The sequence below is a fragment of the Pristis pectinata genome, chromosome 11 (genome assembly GCF_009764475.1).
Source record: "Pristis pectinata isolate sPriPec2 chromosome 11, sPriPec2.1.pri, whole genome shotgun sequence".
Taxonomy (NCBI): Eukaryota; Metazoa; Chordata; class Chondrichthyes; order Rhinopristiformes; family Pristidae; genus Pristis; species Pristis pectinata.
The window spans coordinates 44,025,658-44,046,828 of record NC_067415.1 but is presented as its reverse complement, the minus strand read 5'-3'; the positions used below and the strand labels follow the sequence as shown (position 1 = coordinate 44,046,828).

Below are 21,171 nucleotides of genomic sequence, written 5' to 3'. Positions count from 1 at the left end.
GACAGGGGGCCTGCAGCTAAATGTCTTCTGATCTCCAAATAGTTCATACCCTGAACAGTTTATGGTTGCCTGCACTTCAGAGAAGCCTACAATCTCAGCAAATGCTTGTGCCCATCACTAGCTCCCATGGACTAAAGAAAAAGTAGATGGAGTCTTCTTTCCTTCAGTACAGAGTTTCAAAGATAGCCACGAGTATCAAAGTATGAGGTGTGGCAGAGATCAGCTGTAGCAGCTGAAATTATCCCAAGGGTCAGAAGCAAAGAATGACTGTAACTCTGCAAGGCATTAAAGACACAGATGTTAAGTTGTATTTGAGTTTGCAGATGTCACAGGTCTCAATGAGTACTAAAAATGAAGTTTGCATGTTGGCCCTTTTGACAGCATGGCTACAGAGGAAATGGGGTTAATAAAACCTGGTTGTTCTTGAGTAAGTAAAAGTAAATGCTTTTCAGACAAATGGGATCAAGATGAATTTTACGTTGCACCACAGTTGACATCATCTATGTCAGAGAAAAAATGTGTTAGGACAAACCAAAGTCCTGCCAAAAAGTCAGGTTAAATTTCCTCACTGGACCCAAGGCATCTCAGAAATATGTGCAAATTTGTTCTACACTGGATTAAGCCAATTTTCAATTGCACACATTTTGTTTGATTGGAATTGTCCAAAGGAATGCCTTGTCCTCTTAGTAAAAATTTCCTCTGTAGCATGAGGAAATGTGTCCCGATTCATAGAGCATAATTTCTGATCATTTCCCATACTATTTCTTTTTTAATTATTATTTGGCGTGAGCATCAGTGGTAATGCTGATATAGCTTTTGGTCACATTTACAGATGCAGATACGCACGCAAATAGAGGACAACATATCACAAACAGAAAGAAGGATGGACCTGTTAGCTTAGACAGAACAGAACCTCAAATACTCATGGAAATAATAGTATAAAGGAAAAGAAGGAAAGAGAAATTACAGCCACACACAAGCACAGTGATTGGGATCAGTTACTTCAAATGAACTGTGCATCTGCCAACAAGAATGTTTATAAAGGATGAAAAATAAATTGAAGTTGCTCTATTAAGTGTGGGCAAGACCACCTATGCACCTATTCTATCCTCCTATTTCAATATCACCCTCCACAGACATTCTTCTACCTGCCATCCCAGTACCATGAGAATTCAAGTCATGACTTTTTGACTCAGGGCCACCCTGATGCAGAATATCATAGTCTCTGATAAATACTATTTGAAATAATGCTCATTCAAAATTTGGCAATAAACTAAGATGTTAACTACACACAAGTAGTCCAGGGATGAGATATGTAAATTAAAGCACATTTGAGAAAAGTAAATTGAAGTACTTTTAGAGATTAATTTTAAAAACCAATAAAAGCTGATTCCAGGAAATGGGAGCCTTTGAACACACACAGATACATCTTCTGATATTTGGCAACAAAAGGAAAAAATACACTCTCTTGCATTTTCTTTCTATTCAAGAAAATAAAATTGTCATGTTCAGTTTCCTTCAGCATACCTGCTGTCTCTCTACCTTTCTCTCTTTCCTTCAATTTTTCAGTTTGTTCATTTTCTTTGCTTATCTCACTTTTTTGAACTTTACATGGGTCTTCATCATTTTCTCTCTCATTTTCTTCTTCAATTGTCTGAATCACTGATTTCCGTTCATTGCCATCAACCGATTGAATCCTATAGTGAAGTTATGAACAGAGATAGGTATAAACATACATGTCTAAGGATAACAAAGAATCTACAGATACCAATAACTAACTCTGACCAATTATATGTTGTTTTCATTTCACATTAATGAAATGAAAATAATTGTCTTGAATTTCCTCAGTGGTTCCATCAGCTCAAATGGGGATCCAATGGAGTTTATTATAAAACAGAGAGAGCCTAGTTGGATCAGACCCCTGCCTTTTTTTTGGATTTTCTGGTTAATCCTGTGAATGCTAAAATTTATGCCTATCCCTCACAAGGAATATGGAGAAGATGCTATAGGGTGAAGCTACTAAATTACTCTAATAGAAAGCCAGCATGGACATGATGGGCTGAAGGTGACAGGTATTAGAAACCTTCAGTGTGGCAATCATTCTATAATTCTATAAGCAAGGCAACTGGCTCATTTTCCCTGTTGTGGAATATTCTAAACAGGCAGAAAGCAACTCAGTTTAATACTTCATCGAAACAACACTATTTTATTTAATGGGAGAGTTCCTCAGTATTGAACACAAGTTATCAGAGTAGAATATGTGCTCACATTTGAAGCATAGTAATTAACTGCAAGAAAAAATGTTTAATTATAATTCTGTTAATCATATATTTAATGAAGTTATTATAATCATGACATTACATTTTTTGTTTATAATGCCATTCTTTAACAGCATTGATAAAGCACTCAATGTTTCTTTTCTTCTCAAGAATTACCTTTGGAATATGTGCAAGGATTCTCACCTGGGAAATAGAACAGAATTAGTTGTAGCAGGCCGAATTGAGCACACATCTTTGATTGATTTTATTGAATCTGCAGTTCCAGGTCTCTGTTAAAAGAGAAAGAATTGTATTGATTGTAAAAAAAACCATGGAAATTAAAAATAATGTTACCTCAGTTTAGCTATCAATATTGTTTATTCACCTTTCCTTTTCTGAAGTATGATGCATTTTACACTTTCGCTACGCATGTTTACATTTTTTGCACTTTTGGCAACAAAGTCACATTATCCAGTACTTTAAATTAAGCATCTTCGAATTAGTAGGAGTAGACACTATTCTTTTTAAACTCACAAATAAACATTCAAAAATGGAACAATGAAACATGTTCCACTGCCAAAACAAAATATACTTTCCTGACTGAACTAACACAAATAGAGCATTTCAGTTATCAGTTTTGTAACAATTTGCAATAAAGACTGATCCTGATGAAATAAACTAATTACAATTTTGCCTTACATGCTGCATGACTAAAAGCTGTAGAAGTAATTTCATAAGTTGTTTCCCAGGAGTCTTATCAATCAGAAAAAAAAATCAGGCACAGACAGCTTAGAATTTTCTAGACATCATTATGTTACTTTATAATCTTACTCAGCACAAGGTAGAAATTTATATGGCCCCATTTCTAACCAGAAATTGTGTGCTATGCTGGCAGAGTGAGCCTGATCACATGGTTGGGAAAAGACAGGTAGAGCATCAGGACCCCTCTTGATGGTGAAAGAAATTTGCTGTTCATTAGTGTCTCATGAACTTGATTTTTTCACATTCCTATTTGTTTAAAGGTAGCCTGTAATTCTCAAAAGGCAGGTGTACTTTGGCTGTAAACAATTGAGGTAACAAAAGACATTGTAAGGGATGCAGATACTCTTTTCACTACACTGAAATGGAGCTCCATTCAATGAAATGAACTCCCCAAATGAAACGGGAGTAAATGAGGACTAAGGACCTCAGAGTATGGAAACTATTGTGTACATGCCCATCTTTTTGCTAAGGTTTATTATGTTGTGTGATGCCACTAACTATATATATTGCATCCATGAGGATACTCAGCAACCAGGGAAAAGATTTAAAAAGGAAACAGAGGGGCAACTTTTTCCACAGAGGGGGTGGTGAGTATATGGAACGAGCTACCAGAGGAAGCTGTAGAGGAAGGTACAATTACAATGTTTAAAAAACATTTCAGACAGGTAAATGGATAGGAAAGGTTTAGAGGGATGTGGGCCAAAACATAGGCAAGTGAGACTAGCTTAGGTAGACAACTTGGTCAGCATGGACAAGTTGGGCCAAAGGACCTGTTTCTATGCTGTATAACTCTATGACTCTATAATTAAACCCCAAGATGAGGTTAGCTGATTGTAAATGTCCATTCCTTGTAATAAAAAGTTATATTTCAATACTGATTGATCTAGTATCGCAACACAAATAAGAAGACTTGCCACACAGACTATAATGTCATCACACCGGCATTGAAGATTCTGATTGTTATTCATCTGGAGTAACTCACCTCAGTGATAGAGTTCTCCTGTGATGATCTGAGCTTCAACAGGTCATGGGACCTGCATGCTCGAGTGTTAAATGAATTAGCTGTAGAAACAGTGGATAAGTTGATTGTAATCTACCAAAATTCCCTGAATTCCAGAAGGGTGCCAGAGGATTTCAAAGCTGTAAATATAGTACCACTGTTCAAGAAAGGAGGAAGAATGAATGCAGCAATCCAAAGATCAGTGAGCCTAACATCTGTTAATGGGAAATCTATTACTGACGAGGTTACTGTACAAGAGCACACAGGGATGGGGGTGGGGGGTAATATGGATAGGGGTTGGCTAACTAACAGAAAACAGTGAGTTGGGGTAAATGGGTCATTTTCAGATTGCAATCAGTAACTTGTGGGACGCCACTGGGATCAGGCATGGGGCTTCAACTATTAACATTCTATATTGATGACTTAAAGGAACCAAATGTATTGCAACCCAATTTGGTGATGATACAAAGATAGGCAAGTTAGCAAGTTGTGAGGAGAACCCAAAGACTCTGCAAAGGGATATAGATAGGTTACGTGTGTGAGCAAGCAATTGGCAGATGCTGTATAATGTAGGGTAATGTGCAGTTATTCACTTTGGAAGGAAGAATGAAAAAATAAATTATTATTTAAATGGAGCAAGACAACCTAATTTTCCTGTGCAAAGGACTTAGGGGACTTTAGGGCACTGGCGAGACCACACCTGGAGTACTGTGTACAGTTTTGGTCACCATATTTAAGGAAAGATGTCCTTGGGTTAGAGGCGTTACAGAGAAGGTTTAATAAGTTGAACCTAGGATGAAGTGGTTGATATATGAAGGAAGATTGAACAACTTGGACTATACAATAAGAAACGATCTTATTGAAACATATATGCTTCTGAGAAGGATTGAAAAGGTGGAAGCAAAGATCTCATTGAATGGCAGATCAGGCCAACAGCTGCTCCTGTTCTTTGCTCTTTTACACTTTTGTAGGAGATTTTAGCTCTGACATCAGGGCCATTGGTCAGAGGGAGTTGCTGCAGTGACTGGGCTGGTCACAGGAGAGTGGGGGGGGGGGAAGAGGGGGGGGGGAGAGGGGGGGGGAGAGGGGGCAAGCAGCCACTTTGCAGTGTGTGGAAACTGCAGTGGAGTGGCAGAAGTCATTTACACTGTGAACAAGTTGAACAGGCAAAAGCTATTTGAACTAAAATAATGAGCTGAAAATAAATTGAGGATTTTGATTGTTACTCACATGGAGCAACTCTAAATGTTCCAGAATGCTTTTGAAGGAAACCACACCGATGCCTAAACAGTGTGGTTCTTTGCTGTATTCTCCACAAACTGTGAGACCCACATATTATCAAATTCTACTGGCATATCAAGTTTATTGATGGAATGGACCTTTGAAATGGAATCAGTTGAATTGGTGCTTAAGGCATGTACTGGAAATCATACAAATGGATGAATGTTCTTCCACCAACTGCTGCAAGATTAAAGGGCAAAAGTACAAAAGTAATGACCTCAGTGGAAGGAACATAAAACCAGTTACAAGCAAATCTTAAAACAATCTGTGTTAGGATCACTACTATTTTTATTGTGACCTGGGTTGTGAAGCACAATTACAAAGTGTTCAGATGACATGAATCTCCGAAATGTGGTGAATTTCAGCAGCACATAAACAGATTGAGTAGTTACTGGACAAAATTTAATGTAGATGTGCTCATTGTGCTTGATTGTCCTGGATCCGACCTACCAGCATCCACACACTTGCCCTCCTGGACTAAGCAGTTCCATGCATGTCTGATGGTCAGAGACATTTAAAAATTGCTTAAAGAAATTTAATTCTTTTTTAATAAATTAAATATATATATTTTTTATTTTTAAAGAAAACTCCTTAAAATCTCAGCACATATTCAAAAATATTAAAATAGAAGTCAAATAATTAAATCACTTATCTACATCTAGCTTTATTTGCAGAAATGGGAACCTCATTCAAATGATTAAGGTCACATTTTTACGCCACTCAGCCCTGGTGTATACCTGTAAAGACGTAAAACACATCTGACCCTTTTCCTTGGCACATCGATGTTCTTCTGCTGTACTCAATAGAGAGTCTAGCGGCAGAGCAGAAGGCCAGCGTCTAACCGTCAGCTTTTCTCAGACTTCTGTTTTACACCACATGTGCATGGAATTCTGAGACATCCTAGGCAAAGGACTGCAGATTAAGGGCAAACTTAATCTGGCCCATTTTGCTAAGAGAGGCAACATTAACTAAATAGTTCAATTTTAAAAGACTTCATTTGCAGAGGGACCTGAAGGATTTTGTATAGGAAATCTTTGAAGGTTGCAGAATAAGCCAAAACAGTTAATAAAGTCTGGGCTTTATATATAGGAGGAATGAAATAGAACAGCTCTGTACAATGAGGAATAAAATATAAAAGCCAAACCTTTATAAATTGCTATTTAGATCCTAACTGGAATACTGTGTCCAGCTCCACCCATTACATTTAGGAAGGATATCAAGCCCTAAGAAGGTGCAGAGATTTATTAGAGAAAGACTTCAAGAATAAGGGGCATCAGTTACATTAATAGAGTATAAACTTGGGATTGTTCCACTTACAGTAGAGATGATGATACAGAGATTTAATGGAGGTGTTCAAACTCCAGAAGGATTTTGATAAAATAAGGAACTTTCCAATACCAGATGAAACAGATTTAAGGTAATAAGCAGAAATTTTATTTTACATATTAAGATGTTCTGATCTGAAGGGGCAGCAGAGCAGCTTCAATAAAACTATGAAAAAGAAGTGTAAAAATTTGGAAGGCTATGAGGAAAGGGCAAAGGGATGGGACTGATTAATTGGCTCTTTCAGAGAGCTAACACCAGGTCTATAGACCAAATGGCTTCTTTTTTGCTAAATTATTCAATGAATCTCTCAATCTGAACCTTAAGCTCTATACCTTCAGTGATGACACTGATGAAATAAAAGCAAGATTTTATAGTTTATTTAAAATTCTATATCTATACACAACTCCTGAATGCAGTTATTTGATTTCTTTTTAGGTTTTGGTTATCTTATGTCATCATTAATTGTCTTTTTTATTGTCAACCTATTTGATTTTGCTTGACACACTGCTGAATACACAACTTAATTTGTGGTGAGAGGCTGGAGTAAACTTCTCAAAACCTATCAGTGCTCTATGGGCACTTAATTTACATCCGTTGCTGAAAAAACATCAACAACACTCCATTCTACTCCATAAACCCAAATCACAATGAATATCCCTTCAATCTCATTTGGAAGATACCAGTGTTTCACTTAAATGTCTCAGTTTTTGGCAATCCAGACCAAATGCCTGGCTTGAATATCTCAGTGGAATAATTTGCACTTATGGAGGTTGGTATGCCTCAGCTTTCCTGCCTTCCATTCCTTCCAGGGATCCCATGCTGAACCAAAAAGCATAGAAATATGTAAAAAAAATACAGCCTCACCAACTCTTCTAACATTCTACTTGCCTTTTATCTACAATTCTTGATATATTTTATTAGATATAGTATTGTAGCAAATAAGAGTAGTTCATGATGGATAAAATATAAGTGACCTGCCAGAGACCATGTTTTGTAAGGAAGCCAATTCCACTTTCTCACTCACTAAATTACAACTTTTTCATGCCAACCAGCTATTTTAGTTTTGTGAACATAGTTTCAAATCTGTGGAGTAGGGTTTCAAGCCAGAAAACAGGGTGTAGCAATGCAGAATTGTAAAAGGGTTGTTTAACTAACTAGCCTTAATAGATTAGCTAGATACCTAAACAAGACAAGTGTCAGACACTTTCACTGATAAGGGGTCCATCTTGCCAAGTGCCTTCTCACAATTATGTAATTTAATTGAGGGGTGTATCGAAATCAGTGATTGGTTTCATGGTCTTGTCTAACTTCTGTGCATGGGAAATCGTATCTCACAAATCTGTTAAGAATTTTTTTTGAAGAGGTAAGCAAGAGGATTGATAAGGGCAGGGCAGTGGATGTTGTCTATATGGACTTATCAAGGCCTTTGACAAAATCCTGCATGGAAGGCTGGTCTGGAAGGTTAGATCTCATGGCATCCAGAGAGAGAGCTAGCTGAGTGGATACTTACTTAGCTTGATGGTAGGAAGTGATGGTGGAAGGGCCATAGGGATTGGTGCTGGGCCCATTGTTTTTCATCCAAATCATTTATATAAATGATGAACATGTATAAGGCATGGTTAGTAAGTTTGCATATGACACTAAAGTAGGTGGTATCATAGACAGTGAAGAAGATTATCAAAAATTATGAGCGGATCTTGATCAGCTAGGTAAGCGAGCAGAGGAATGGCAAATGGCATTCAATCCAGATGTGCAAGGTGTTGCATTTTGGGAAGTCAAACCAGGAGTAGGACTTTCATAGTGAAAGTTAAGACTCTGAGGAGCGTATAGAACAGAGGGACCTACGATTACAAGTACATAGTTCCCTGAAAATGGTGTCACAGGGAGACAGGGTGGTGAAGGCAGCTTTTGGCACACTGGCCTTCATCAGTCAGGGCACTGAGTATAGGATTCAGGACGTTATGTTGCAGTTGTACAAGACAGTGGTGAGGCCGCAGCTAGAGCATGGTGTCAGCTTTGGTTACCCTATTATAGGAAAGACATCATTAAGCTGGAAAGAGTGCAAAGACTTACGAGAATGTTGCTCGGACTCCATGGCCTGAGTTGGAGGGAGAGGTTGGGCAGGTTAGGACTTTATTCAATAGAGCATAAGAGACTAAGGGGTGTATAAAATCAGGAGGGACATAGATAGGGTGAATACAGAGTTTTATTCCCAGGGAAAGGGAATCAAAAACTAGAAGGCATAGATTTAGGGTGCGAGGGGAAGATTTAAAAAGGGACCCAAAGTGCAACTTCTTCACGTAGAAGTGGTGCATATATGGAATGAGCTACTAGAGGAAGTGGTTGAGGCAGGTACAACAGCAACATTTAAAAGACATTTGGACAGTTACATGGATAGGTACAGTTTAGAGAGATATGGGTCAAATGCAGGCCAATAGGACTGGCTTAGATGGGAATCTTGTTCTGCTTAGCTCTAATTTGAAGTTGATCTCCATTTGCTTTGGATTCACTCACCAAAATAGTTTCTCAAAGCTATCACTTTATAATTTAAGAAAGAAAAAATTGCATTCAAATGGAATTTCAAATTCTTTTGAAGATATCTCAAAGCACTTTACAGGCAATGAGGTACTACTGAAGTGCAGTAACTGCTGTAATGAAGGAACTGTGGCAGTTAAATTGTGTTTCACAATCTTGCACAAATAGCATTGTGACAATGGGCAGATAATGTGACCTTTAATAATGTTGAATGAGGGATAAGTATTGTCCAGGACACACAGAATACCTCCCCTGCCTTTCTTTAAAATGTTGCTATGGAATTGATTACATCCAACTGAGACAGCAGATGGATTTAATGTCTCACAAAAACACACCAATGATTCACCATTCCCTTAGTACTGAACTACATTTTATGTTAGGACCAGTCCAAATCTCTGAAGTAGATTTTGAACCAAGAACCTTCTGACTCAGAGACAAGCATGCTACTCATGGGAATGGAAACCAAATTTATGCAGATAGAAATGTTTTTAACATTCTGATAAATCCATGTTGTATCTTGGAATTTCTGCCATTTACAAGGCTATCCGGAACATCCCACAAATAGCAAACCCAATGCAACCTGAACATTAGTCTTGCAGACTATGGGATGAAAACAGAAAGCGCTGAAAACATAAAGCAGGTCAGGCAGCTTCTGTGGAGAAAGAAATAGAATTAACATTTCTGGTCAATCATTTATTCTATTTCTCTCTCCACAGATGCTTCCCTTACCTGCTGAATATTTCCAGGACTTCCTGTTTTTTATTTCAGATTTCTAACAACTCCATTTTTCTTATTTTCAGCTGCAGATTTTGAAGCGGTTTGCTGTGCTGTCGGTGCCCTTTACTGTATCTCTTCACCTGCTCCCAAATATTTAGGTATTCTACCTGTTCATGAAATTTGGTTAGCCAGTTTCATTATTTCCTTCAACTTTTTGTGCCACCTTCACAACCAGAATCACACTAGCCAACCTGCTTACATTTTTTCATGCCTCAAAAATAGAGAAGGATTCAAGCAGAATATAGATAGCTTGCAGAACTGAAGTAGGTCAATGAAAACCTGGGAGAGATAGATGATACAATATATTACTGCCACAAAATAAGAAAAATAATGTGAAAGGTGACAGATAGAAGGATGGGGAGAAGACAGAAAACTTGGTGACAGAACTGAGGCAATAGGCTGCAGAGGTATATGGAGGCAGGTAGTCATTCCTTTAGAGACAGACAGAGAAACGGGGATTGCGGAACTGTGGGAACAAATTTATAACTACTTGAGAGTTTGAAGCAGGTAATATTGCTAAAACAAAAAACACTTCTACACAAGTAAACAATCAAATGCGTGCCACAATCTTCATGCCTTCAATGTCCTTTGCAGACAATGAATTACAATCATATTATTATTTCTCTCAGCATTTACAAAAGGCAATTTGTACACAGTAAATTACACAAACAAAAATTAGACAAGTGTCTCAATTAGTCAATTAATTAAACAATAAATGTCTACCAGACCTTTTACCCTCTAGCACTGTTACCTTTGTCCCACACCACTTCTCCCCAAGACTCTGCATTCAATTCTTTTCCAGGTCCATTTCCCACACTAGCTTCAACACTATGCTCTTATTTGTATTCTCTTGTCTCATGACAATGAAGTGGATACAAATAAGGAGATCAAGTTGCTGACTAAGAAAGAAAAAAAACAATAAGAGTACAACAAAGCTGTAAAGATTGAATTGAGAGCAGGGCCCAGGCCAAAAGTAGTATTAAAATTAACTTTTAAAAAATTTCACTGAACAAAAAAGTTAAATGAAAATAAAAAAAACTCTTATGATGACTATTTGTTCTTGCAGGGAGCATGTAATGGGTAGGAAGAGCAAATCCCAAAGGCATAAGAGCACAGAAAAAAAATACCAGGTGCAAGACCTACAGTAGCTGGGAGAGGCTGACAAGCCATGGGAGTAGAAACTGGAATGGAGATAACTAGTCTAGCCAGAAATGTGATCATAGATTTATTCAGCTAATTGAGAAACCTTTGGAGATGGATAAAGGTCCCAGCAGTATAGGCAAGAAAGACTGTAGCTTAAGTGGATAGCATTGAAAATTTTTTTTAAAATGAAAAAAAAATGGTGGTAGGAGCCATTATTGACGACCTACCTATAAAAATATTTAAATCAGATGCACTAGGTTGAAAAAAAAGTCACTAAGTGACTTCCGTGCAGAGAATTAGCAGTTGAGTAATTTGTGTCATTATACATTCATAAATTACTATTTGAATATACATGTACATTAGAGAGCTCAATATCAATACATTGAAGAACACGTTTTTCATTGGATTTTAAGAGGACTTCAATATCATATATAACAGAATGTAATAAAAACAAAACAGATGAATTCTTGAGCACAAGATATAAAACATTACTATATTCCATATGTTGCAAGGAATTTTGGCCCTTATTATATAAATTTGAGAATCCTGCATCAGAGGAATAATACATAGGAAATGCATTATATGGGACTCCCATAAACTATTCCAAAATATATTCAAACACTTCACATCATTTTCAACTGCAAGCAATTGTTTAATCTTAAATAACTCAGATAATTGTATTTAGCAATTAATAGATCATATAGATTTATAAAATACAATTATTTAAGTATTGGAGAAAACTTATATTTATGTACATTATAGATCCCTAATTGAACAATGAGGTTGATTTTTAACCAATCCTCCCAAAAAGCAAAATAAGTGAACAGTTAGATAGGTTAGTTATCCACCAGAAAGCCACCATGATCTCACTATCTTAGATTTTAACCTGACTTTCTAATCAGGTGGTATGGACACCCTCACAAAACTACTAAGGCATTGCTCTGTGTGAAGATCCAGGGTTCCACAAGATGCCCTGGAGCTGATCTTGTGACTTACCTCATGTCAGCAGGTGGCCTACAACTGTATATTCTTCACAGCAACATAGATGTGAAATTGGCCAATGGAAGGGATTTGACATCCAGAAAATAAAAAGCTGGATGTCATTTCCAGAATTGCAAATATATTTCCAACTCACCCTGCTACACTTATTGCCTAAAATCTGCCTGGTTAAAAGGTTAAAGTCATTATGTACATAACAATAAAAAAAACAATTCCTTCAACATCAATAAAGGTGCATGTCTTCTTTTCTTTCTCCTCTCTGGAAGTGGAGCACATGCCCAGTCTGGCCTGCTAAGCATGTCTCCCTGCTCTGCATTTAAAACAACTCTAACATTCTTGTCTGTGTTCTTTCTTTTGTCTATGTTCTCACTCTCTAACTACTCCCATTCACTCAATGACCAAATAATTTTGTTTACAGCTTATCCCCATGGTCACCCCAGTTTTACCCTTTGTGAGACATCACCCCCCTCCCCAACCTCCCTGCAGAATAACAAGTTTCTTTTGTCTCCTTCCCATTTCTGACGAAGGGGCTTTCACCTAAAACATTAACTTGTTTCACTTCTCACAGATGTGACCTGACTTGCTGAGTATTTCCAGCATGTTCAGTTTTTATTTTAGATTTCCAGCATCTGCAGTTTTTTTTTGCTGTGTATTTATCAGTTGCTGCACAAAGCCAACTAGAAGTTCAGCAGTGCCTGAGGCTCATGGCATGATCTTCCCTTCACACACTGCAGTAGTGCAGAACACTAGGGCATCAGGTAAATCTGGAGGCACAGTCAAATTTCAGGGGGGGGGGGGGGGTTAATGGATAGAGTGGCCAGGACAGGGAGGAAGATTGTGAATCAGAAAATGGGGAGGGGTGAGAAAGTGCAAGTGAGAACTACCAGCAATGAGGGCTGTGAGACTAGCGAGGGCTGTGAGACTAGCAAGGGCTGGTCGGAAATGGGGTGAGGGCAGTATGCAAGTATGGAGAAAACTATTGGTGGGGTTATGATCTGCATTGCTGGGGGGGGGGGGGGGGGGGAAGAGGAGGAAAGACGACTATTGGGGCAAGAAATCCTATGTTGGGTGATCAGTGCAAGAAAAAGTTGGTAAATTTCTCACCAAGCCAGAGTGGAAGCAAGTCATTTGAGAGGGAGGAGCTTGGATGGGGTGGAATTTGTTAACTGTGTCCAAGGAAATTTCCTTCATCAATATACAAAGGGCTTTACTAGAGAGGGTGCCATACTGGACCTCCTGTTAGGGAACAAGGTAGGCAAGTAACTGAAGTATCAGTTGGGGAGCAGTTTGGGTCCAGTGGTCATAATTCTATTAGTTTTTAAATAGTTATGGAGAAAAATAGGACTGGTCCATAGATTGTCCTAAACTGGGGTAGGGCCAATTTTGCAGGCATTAGATGGGATCTTGCAGAGGTCGAATGGGTGAGACTGTTTGCAGGTAAAGGGATGACTGGCAAGTGAGAGGCTTTTAAAAAGTGTGATATCAAGAGTCCAGAGGCAGCATGTTCCTGCTAGGGTGAGGAGTAAGGCTGACAAGTTTAAGGAACCCTGGGTTGATGAGAGATATTGAGGCTCTGTTCAGGAAAAAGGAGGCATATATTGGGCTTAGGCAATTGGGAACAAGCAAATCCCTCGATGATTATGTGTAGAGAAAATCAGGAGGGTAAAAAGAGGACATGAAATGGATCTGGCAGGCAGAGCCATCTGTGTGTGGAACCACAGGAGATGGATGAGATTTTAAGGAATATTTCTCAGTTTTTGTTTTACTGTGGAGAAAATGATGGATGCTAAAGAAATGAGTGAGATGAGTGATAATGTCTTGGACCACATACAAATTACCAAGCTCATTAAGGTGGATAAATCCACTGGGTCTGATTAAGTGCATCCTCAAACCTTGTGGGAAGCTAGGGAAGAAATTGCAGAGGCCCTTGCAAAGGTACTTCTTTCATCTTTAGCCAGAGTTGAAGGATGGCTAATGTTGTATCACTAAGAAGGGCAGCAAAGACAAGCCAGAGAACTACAGGCTGGTGAGTCTGACATCAGTGGTGAGCAAGTTACTTGAAGGGATTCTGAGGGAGAGGATCTATCAATATTTGGATAGACTAATTAGGACAGTTAGCATGGCCTTGTGTGTGGGAAATAGTGTCTGACAAATCTCTTCAAAGAGGTAACCAAGAGGATAAATGAGGATGGGACTGTGGGCATGGTCAATGTGGGCTTTAGCAAGGCCTTTGACAAGGTCCCACATGGCAGGCTAGTCTGGAAGGTTAGACTGCATGGGATTCAGGAAGAGATAGCATTAGATTGTATTCGTAATTGGCTCAATGGTAGAAAGCAGAGAATGATGGTTAAAGGTTGTTTTTTGGACTGGAGGCCTGTGACTAGTGATGTGCAACAAGGGTCAGTGCTGGAACCTTTGTTGTTCGTTACTTATATAAATGATGTGGATGTACACATACAAGACATGGTTCTTAAGTTTGCAGATGGTACTAAAATAGGTAGTATCATAGACAGTAAGAAGGTTATCAAAAATTACAGGGGGATATTGATCAGCTAGGTAAGCAGGCTGAGGAATGGCAAATGGCTTTCAATTCAGTTAAGTGCAAGTGTTGCATTTTGGGAAGTCAAACCAAGGTTGGACTGATACAGTGAACGCTCGGGTTCTAGGGAGTGTTGTGGAACAGAGGGAGCTAGGAGTACAAGTACATAATTCACTGATAGTGGCATCATAAGTAAACAGGGTGATGAAGAAGGCATATGGCATCCTGGCCTTCATCAGTCAGGGCACTGACTATAGGGGTTTCGGATATTATGTTCCAATTGTACCAGACATTGGTGAGACTGCACTTGGAGTATTGGTCGCCCCTGTTATAGGAAAGACACAATTAAACTGGAAAGAGTGCAGAGAAGATTTACAAGGATGCTGCCAGGACTCAAGGGCCTGAGTTATAGGGAGAGGTTGGGCAGGCTGGGATCTTATTCCTTGGAATGTAGGAGATTGAGGGATGACTTTACAGAGGTGCTTAAAATCATGACGGGCATAGATAGGGTGAATGCACATTGTCTTTTTCCAAGGGAAGGGCAACTAAACTAGAGGGCACAAGTTTAAGGTGAGAGGTGAAAGATTTCAAAGCGACCTGAGGAGCAACTTCTTCCTGCAGAGGGTGGTGGGTATATGAAATGAGCTGAGAGAGGAAGTAGTTGAGACAGGTACAATAACAACATTCAGAAGATATTTGGATAAGTACATCGATAGGAAGGGTTTAGAGGAATATGCGCCAAACACCGGCAAATAGGACTAGCTTGGTGGGCACCATCGTTGGCATGGACTAATTAGGTCAAAGGGCCCGTTTCTATGCTGCATTACTCCATGACTCCAAGAATAAATGTGAAGTAAAACCAGTTTGTATGCAACTTAAAACAGATCTTCCCAGCACGGGGCTTGGACTTGCTCACAGAATCTTCCTTTAAATCATGCAGCTAGATCTCACCTAGTTCTGCAATAACCTTCTTTAGTTGTGAATAACCAATAACTGGCACAGATGGATCTCTGTGATTTAATTTCTCCTGAAAACATGTTACCACAAATGGTGAAAGAAACCTTGGGTTCTTTTTATGCTTCCATTCTTTGGAACAAGAAGAAATGATGTGGAGAAAAGAAAAAAGTTTATGATCAGGCAGAGGAAACAAATAATGAAGTGAGACCTTGTAGTGAGTGGCCATACACTCCAACCTCTACTGCATACCTAGAATGTCCCCTTGAACTGTTTGCACTGGCTTTCTCTTTCACATTTGCTGCTTCTACTCAAGATAAAAATCTCCTTAGGATCACAACTTCATCAGGTCTTTATCAACATAATTTCAATTCCTGTGCCAGAATCTCACTATTGGGTACATTTGGTGCTATTTAAGTAAAGAAATGATGCACATAGAAAATATATTCTTTCATCTCATTCCATTTAATAACAAAAATGCAAATGACTAGTGTTTGATAAGTTGGTTACAAGGATTTTGGAAACCAATGTGATGTGGGTGTTTTATAACTGCTAAAGGGGATCCTTGTGTCATTTCTATGTAAAAATTCTCCTTGCATCATTCCTATCATCCACCTAATCAAAAACTATTATTTCCCCCCCAATTATTTTCCCATGCTCTGTTCCCTCAAATAAGAGATTTGCAACAATTGGTTCTGAAAAAGCACAGCTGAACATACAAATTATCCGTCAATTAAGCTCCATTCATGGCTGATCTGACTGTAACCTCAACTCTGTTATCAACTTTCACCTCTTGCTTATCAGAGTATCTATCCAACTCTGCCTTACAAATATTCAAAGCCTCTATTTCCACCAGCCTTTGAGGAAGAGAGTTCCAAAGACTCACCACCCTCTCAGATAACAAAAAATGTAACTCATTTATCTTAAATGGGTGGCTCCATATTTTTAAACAGTGACCCCCTAGCTCTAGATTCTCCCCACAAGAGCAAGCATCCTCTCCACATCCATTCTGTCAAGACCACTAGGATCTTGTGTTTCAGTCAAGTCCCCTCTCACTCTTTTAAGTCCCAGCAGATACAAGATTAGCCTGACCAACCCTTCCTCGCAAGATAACCTGCCTATTCTATGTTATCAGTCCAATAAATTTTTCTGAACTGCTTTCACTACATTAATATTCTAACTTAAATATTACCCAGAGGGTGGTAGGGGTCAGGAACACACTGCCTAAAAGAGCAGTAGAAACAAAAGCCCTCACCAAACTTAAACAGCACCTGAAGAGCAGTGACCCTCAGGGATATTGACCTAATGCTGGAAAATGGGATTAGGCTGGGTGACTGTCTTTCAACCAGCACTGACATGATCCGCCAAATGGCCTCTTTCTGTATTGTAAAGATTAGATGAACATGATTAGTGCTTAACAAATCTGTTCTGGCTCCCATTTATTAAATCAAACTTCTCTCAAGAGCATTTAATAGAATGAGGTATCAAGGAGTCCTGGTAAAACTGACAATGGGCTCAAAGGAAATAAAACACTCCACTTGTTGGAATTTGCCTCGTGCAAAGAAAGATAGTGGAGTTCACTCACCCCAGTACTAGAACATCCCTGCAGGAAACCCTCAGGGCAAAGACCTAGGTACAATCATCTTTAACTGCTTCATTCTACCACACTACATCTACAAGAGCAGGTTGGACACTGGGTATTCTGAATTTTATGCACAAACAGAAAGCTAAATCAATGATATCAGCTTGATCAACATTAGAGCTTTAAAATCCTCTCATATGTTCAATTTATTTTTCATTCTTCACTACTGAGCAGCAATAGTTGTTCAAACAATCACTTATTTTTTCAAAATTCTATTTTGTTTTTCAAAATATTTATTGTACTTACATTTGAAAGGGCTTTCACTAAATTTCCACTACCATCCATAGCATTTAGAAATTCTCTATAAAACTTCATTTTGACCTTGTTATTTCGTATAGTTAGCACACCAATATCTTTGAATGTGAAATTAACATCACGGTTACAGGCGATATAACGATTCATGATCTGCAAAGTCTCTTTGACACATCCTTCCACAGTATCTCGATCATAAGGACTCTCCAAAGCAAGGAATGTAAAATTAAGTTCAACAATGGGTATGTCACCTGTAGAAAAACAAATAATAAAACATCAGTATTTTTTTTTGACAGCTTATTATCTCTTTTCACAATTTTACCAGGATAAAGGCAATCCAAGTATGTAATCAAGGGACAGCCTAATACTGTAACAAGCAATTACTAGATCTGCAGTGGGGATTTTCCACCAAGTTTGAATGATTTTCTACCCTTTACTGCTACTTAGTGACATCTTCAGAATTTGCATCTGTGTATATGCTGAATGACTTGGCTTATCTGGACCTCATCTCCAGCAATCATAGAGCCTCCTGATACTGTTGAAAATTGCATTTTAAGAATGGCCATTAAGATGAGGTGCAGCAAAAGCAATACACAAGGGAAAATGGATGAGAAAAAAATTAACCAAATATTACATTAAAATAGTTTTATTCCCTTTCACAATTTGTTTGAAAAATTATGAAAGAAATTGTGCTAAAGTCAGAATCCAAAGATCCTTGATCTTCAACATGTACATTGAAACACAGTGAAATGCATCTTTTGCGTAGAGAATGTTCTGGGGGCAGCCCGCAAGTGTCGCCACGCTTCCGGCGCCAACGTAGCATGCCCACAACTTCCTAACCCCTATGTCTATAGTGAAGTATTTATAGAAATTTAAAGGAAGTACAGGCTGTTTCATACTTAAAATTCCTTTGCTTTCAAATTTTGAATACCAAAAGCGTAATTGTTGGGCATTACTGCATGGAAACAATGAATCACTCTGCAGGCGCTACCAGCATGAAATGGGAAGGTAAAGGGAAACAAGACTTTTAGGCACACATGTCTCATATGTAATTTATATTGTCATTCTGATGAAATGTATTGCTACTGAAGTAAAATTTCTTCTTCATTCTGAAATGAAAAAGAACAGCAAATATTTACACACTCCAAAGAAAGCACAACTCAGAATCAGGTCATTTGAGGTAACTGGTCCATGCCAACATTCCTGCACCAAACAAGCCTTCACTCACCAGTCTTCTTCTAACCCAGCCAACATAACGCTCTATTCTATTCTCCTTCAATAAATTCCCTTAAACATCCCTATGGTATCTACCTCAACTGCTATTTATGGTTGGGAGTTCCAGATCCTCTGTGCAAAAAAGATTCCCTTGAATTTTCTTCTAGTTTTATAAGTGTCAGATTTATGGCTTCTAATTTTAGCCTAATGTGTTTTTTAAAAATATTTTTCATAGTCACAACATCAGGATGTTAAAGTGTAAAGCACTTTACAACTTTTAAAATGTAGTCACTGATGCACTGAATTGATGAACAAGGAAAGTTATATGCTATAAAGAAAAGTAACTTTGAGGCTTGTTTGAAACATCCAAGTCCATTACCAATACTTCATGCGACTCATCACAGGAACTTAATGTTTGTGTATCATCACAAATGTGGGTGTACTATGTGAATTCAAGTAGAATTTAATCTTTTTAAAGTGAGAATTAATTTAATAGTAAATGAACAGTGCTATGACGACATAATTATTTTTTCAATGTTTTGGTTCAACTGATAAACGTCTTGCTAACCTTTTAAAACTTCTGCATCTTATGCCACTGACTGCACCTAACTCATAATTTTAGCTTTCTATTGTACGTATTATTTGACATACATTTGATTACTGATGCATTAAGATGACTTATTACCAGATACGTGCTGTTTTGCGCGCGATAATCCATGGACCTGCAGGAATTTTTCAGACATCACAAATACTGGCCTTTGAATTAAAATGAATCTATGTCCAACATCCAATCTTTGCTGTGAGAAAGTAAAAGTCCCCAATCCTGAGATATGAACTCCCTGAAATACAAGATACATTTTGCAAAACAAATATGAAAGTTTAAGTACGATTTTATCACTGGTTAACACAATATTTCAAAATGTAAATATAAAAGATTCGTCGTCTGCTGATATTTTGGATATTACCCAGTTTATATACGTCAACATTCTTGGTTAACATTCATACACGCCAACTTAACTTTAACGAACAAGTGTACATTTCGTATTCTGGGAGAAATATAAACTGAAGTATTACATATTAATCTTTCCGTATTCATTCTGATTCTAACAAAAAAAAGAGAATTATTACCCATTTCAGAAATGCAATTGCGCTGCCGAGTTTATATTCCTTTTTCATTCAGAAGTTCACTTATCGACAGCGGCGTGCAACGTCCAAGGACGGAATTCTTACCTTCTGCAGGGACATGTGGCGATCCACGAAAGCAGAAACATTTGCCCATATGTTCACAATGTCTGATGGGAAAACAAGTCGAGGTGAAGTAACTATTAAAACAAGTAAAGGCAGCTGGAGCTTTTGGCTATCATCGACCCATAAAATCACTGTAATATCCCGCGCTGCGATTCAATATGCACCTGATGCCAATGAAGAAAACCAACTTGTTGCAAACCTAAACTATTAGTGTGAGACTAATCAGTTCCATTGAATATTATTGAGCAAGTCTTTACCGTCAGCCGAAAGGTTGGAGAGAGTTAGGAAGAAGCTTCTACCAATTTCTAAGATCGCGCACTGTATGCTCTCAAGCATTGCTGCTTCTTTTGTCCAACGTTTCCCGCTCCCCCGAGCTCGGCGACCCTTTCCCGCCGCCGCCGCCGCCGCCGCCGCCCCTCCAGCAACAACAGCCGGCGGCACCGTTGCTAGGACGCGACAGGCAACCTATCAGCCCAGCTCCTTCACCCAGTGTGACGTCGCTGACAACACGTGTTCTTCAGGTCGCCGGGAGGCGGGACATCGAAGTGGACAGGTGGCTGTGCTGTGCTATTTCGTTACTTGGCGTTGACGATCCCGCGTCCGTGACAGCTGGCCGAACTCTCCACCACGGAATAAAGGACCATCGGGTCGCCGTCAGTTAAATACCCCATCGGTAATTGCTATTTCCGCAATAGAATGCAATTCCCTTTTGAGAGCAAGTGTGATGTTCTGCATTCTCGCAGTCCCAGCAGTTTTGTTCACCTCCGGTCTCATTCATCGCCCTCTATTTACAGCTCCTCCATCCGGGGTTAACAACGATAATTGAACCGTCACCATCTTCTCTCGTATGACACCAACACCACCTGTGCGTTTTGCATTCTCTTGGTTTCTACCCTATTGGCAAGCACTCCCTCTTCTTTCCATCTCTACCCTTTCTTTACAAACGTGTTCGTTTTCCCGCTTTTGGCAAAAGGTTATCAACCTGAAATGCTAATTTAAATGAAAACTGCAGATGCTGGAAATCTGAAACAAAAACAAAACCTTGTAAAGTCTAACTACCCTTATTTCACAACTTTTACATTTCTTTGTTCCCATTTTCCCTCAAACTGCCCTCAATCTATAATCAAATAACTTTATAGCTTATCACCAGGACAACCTTGGCTTCACCTAGCAACAAACATTCGCTTTTTCTTATCCATCCTTCTCCCATCTTCCCTGTAACTTAAAACTAACTTGTTTT

The 21,171-nt window shown here is 38.7% G+C and overlaps 1 protein-coding gene across 1 annotated transcript in view; it reads right to left on the bottom strand.

Annotated features, from left to right (window-relative positions):
* LOC127576166 (coiled-coil domain-containing protein 81-like) overlaps positions 1 to 20,537 on the bottom strand; it is a 59,176-nt gene extending 38,639 nt beyond the window's left edge. The window contains exons 1-6 of the mRNA XM_052026557.1: positions 20,189 to 20,537; positions 19,914 to 19,975; positions 19,369 to 19,522; positions 17,463 to 17,719; positions 2,463 to 2,548; positions 1,528 to 1,697 (exon numbers count right to left, since the gene is read on the bottom strand). Coding sequence (XP_051882517.1) covers positions 1,528 to 1,697; positions 2,463 to 2,548; positions 17,463 to 17,719; positions 19,369 to 19,522; positions 19,914 to 19,975; positions 20,189 to 20,267 — 808 coding nt within the window. The 5' untranslated portion in view covers positions 20,268 to 20,537. The remainder of the gene's footprint in view (positions 1 to 1,527; positions 1,698 to 2,462; positions 2,549 to 17,462; positions 17,720 to 19,368; positions 19,523 to 19,913; positions 19,976 to 20,188) is intronic.
* Between the last annotated feature and the right edge of the window lie 634 nt (positions 20,538 to 21,171).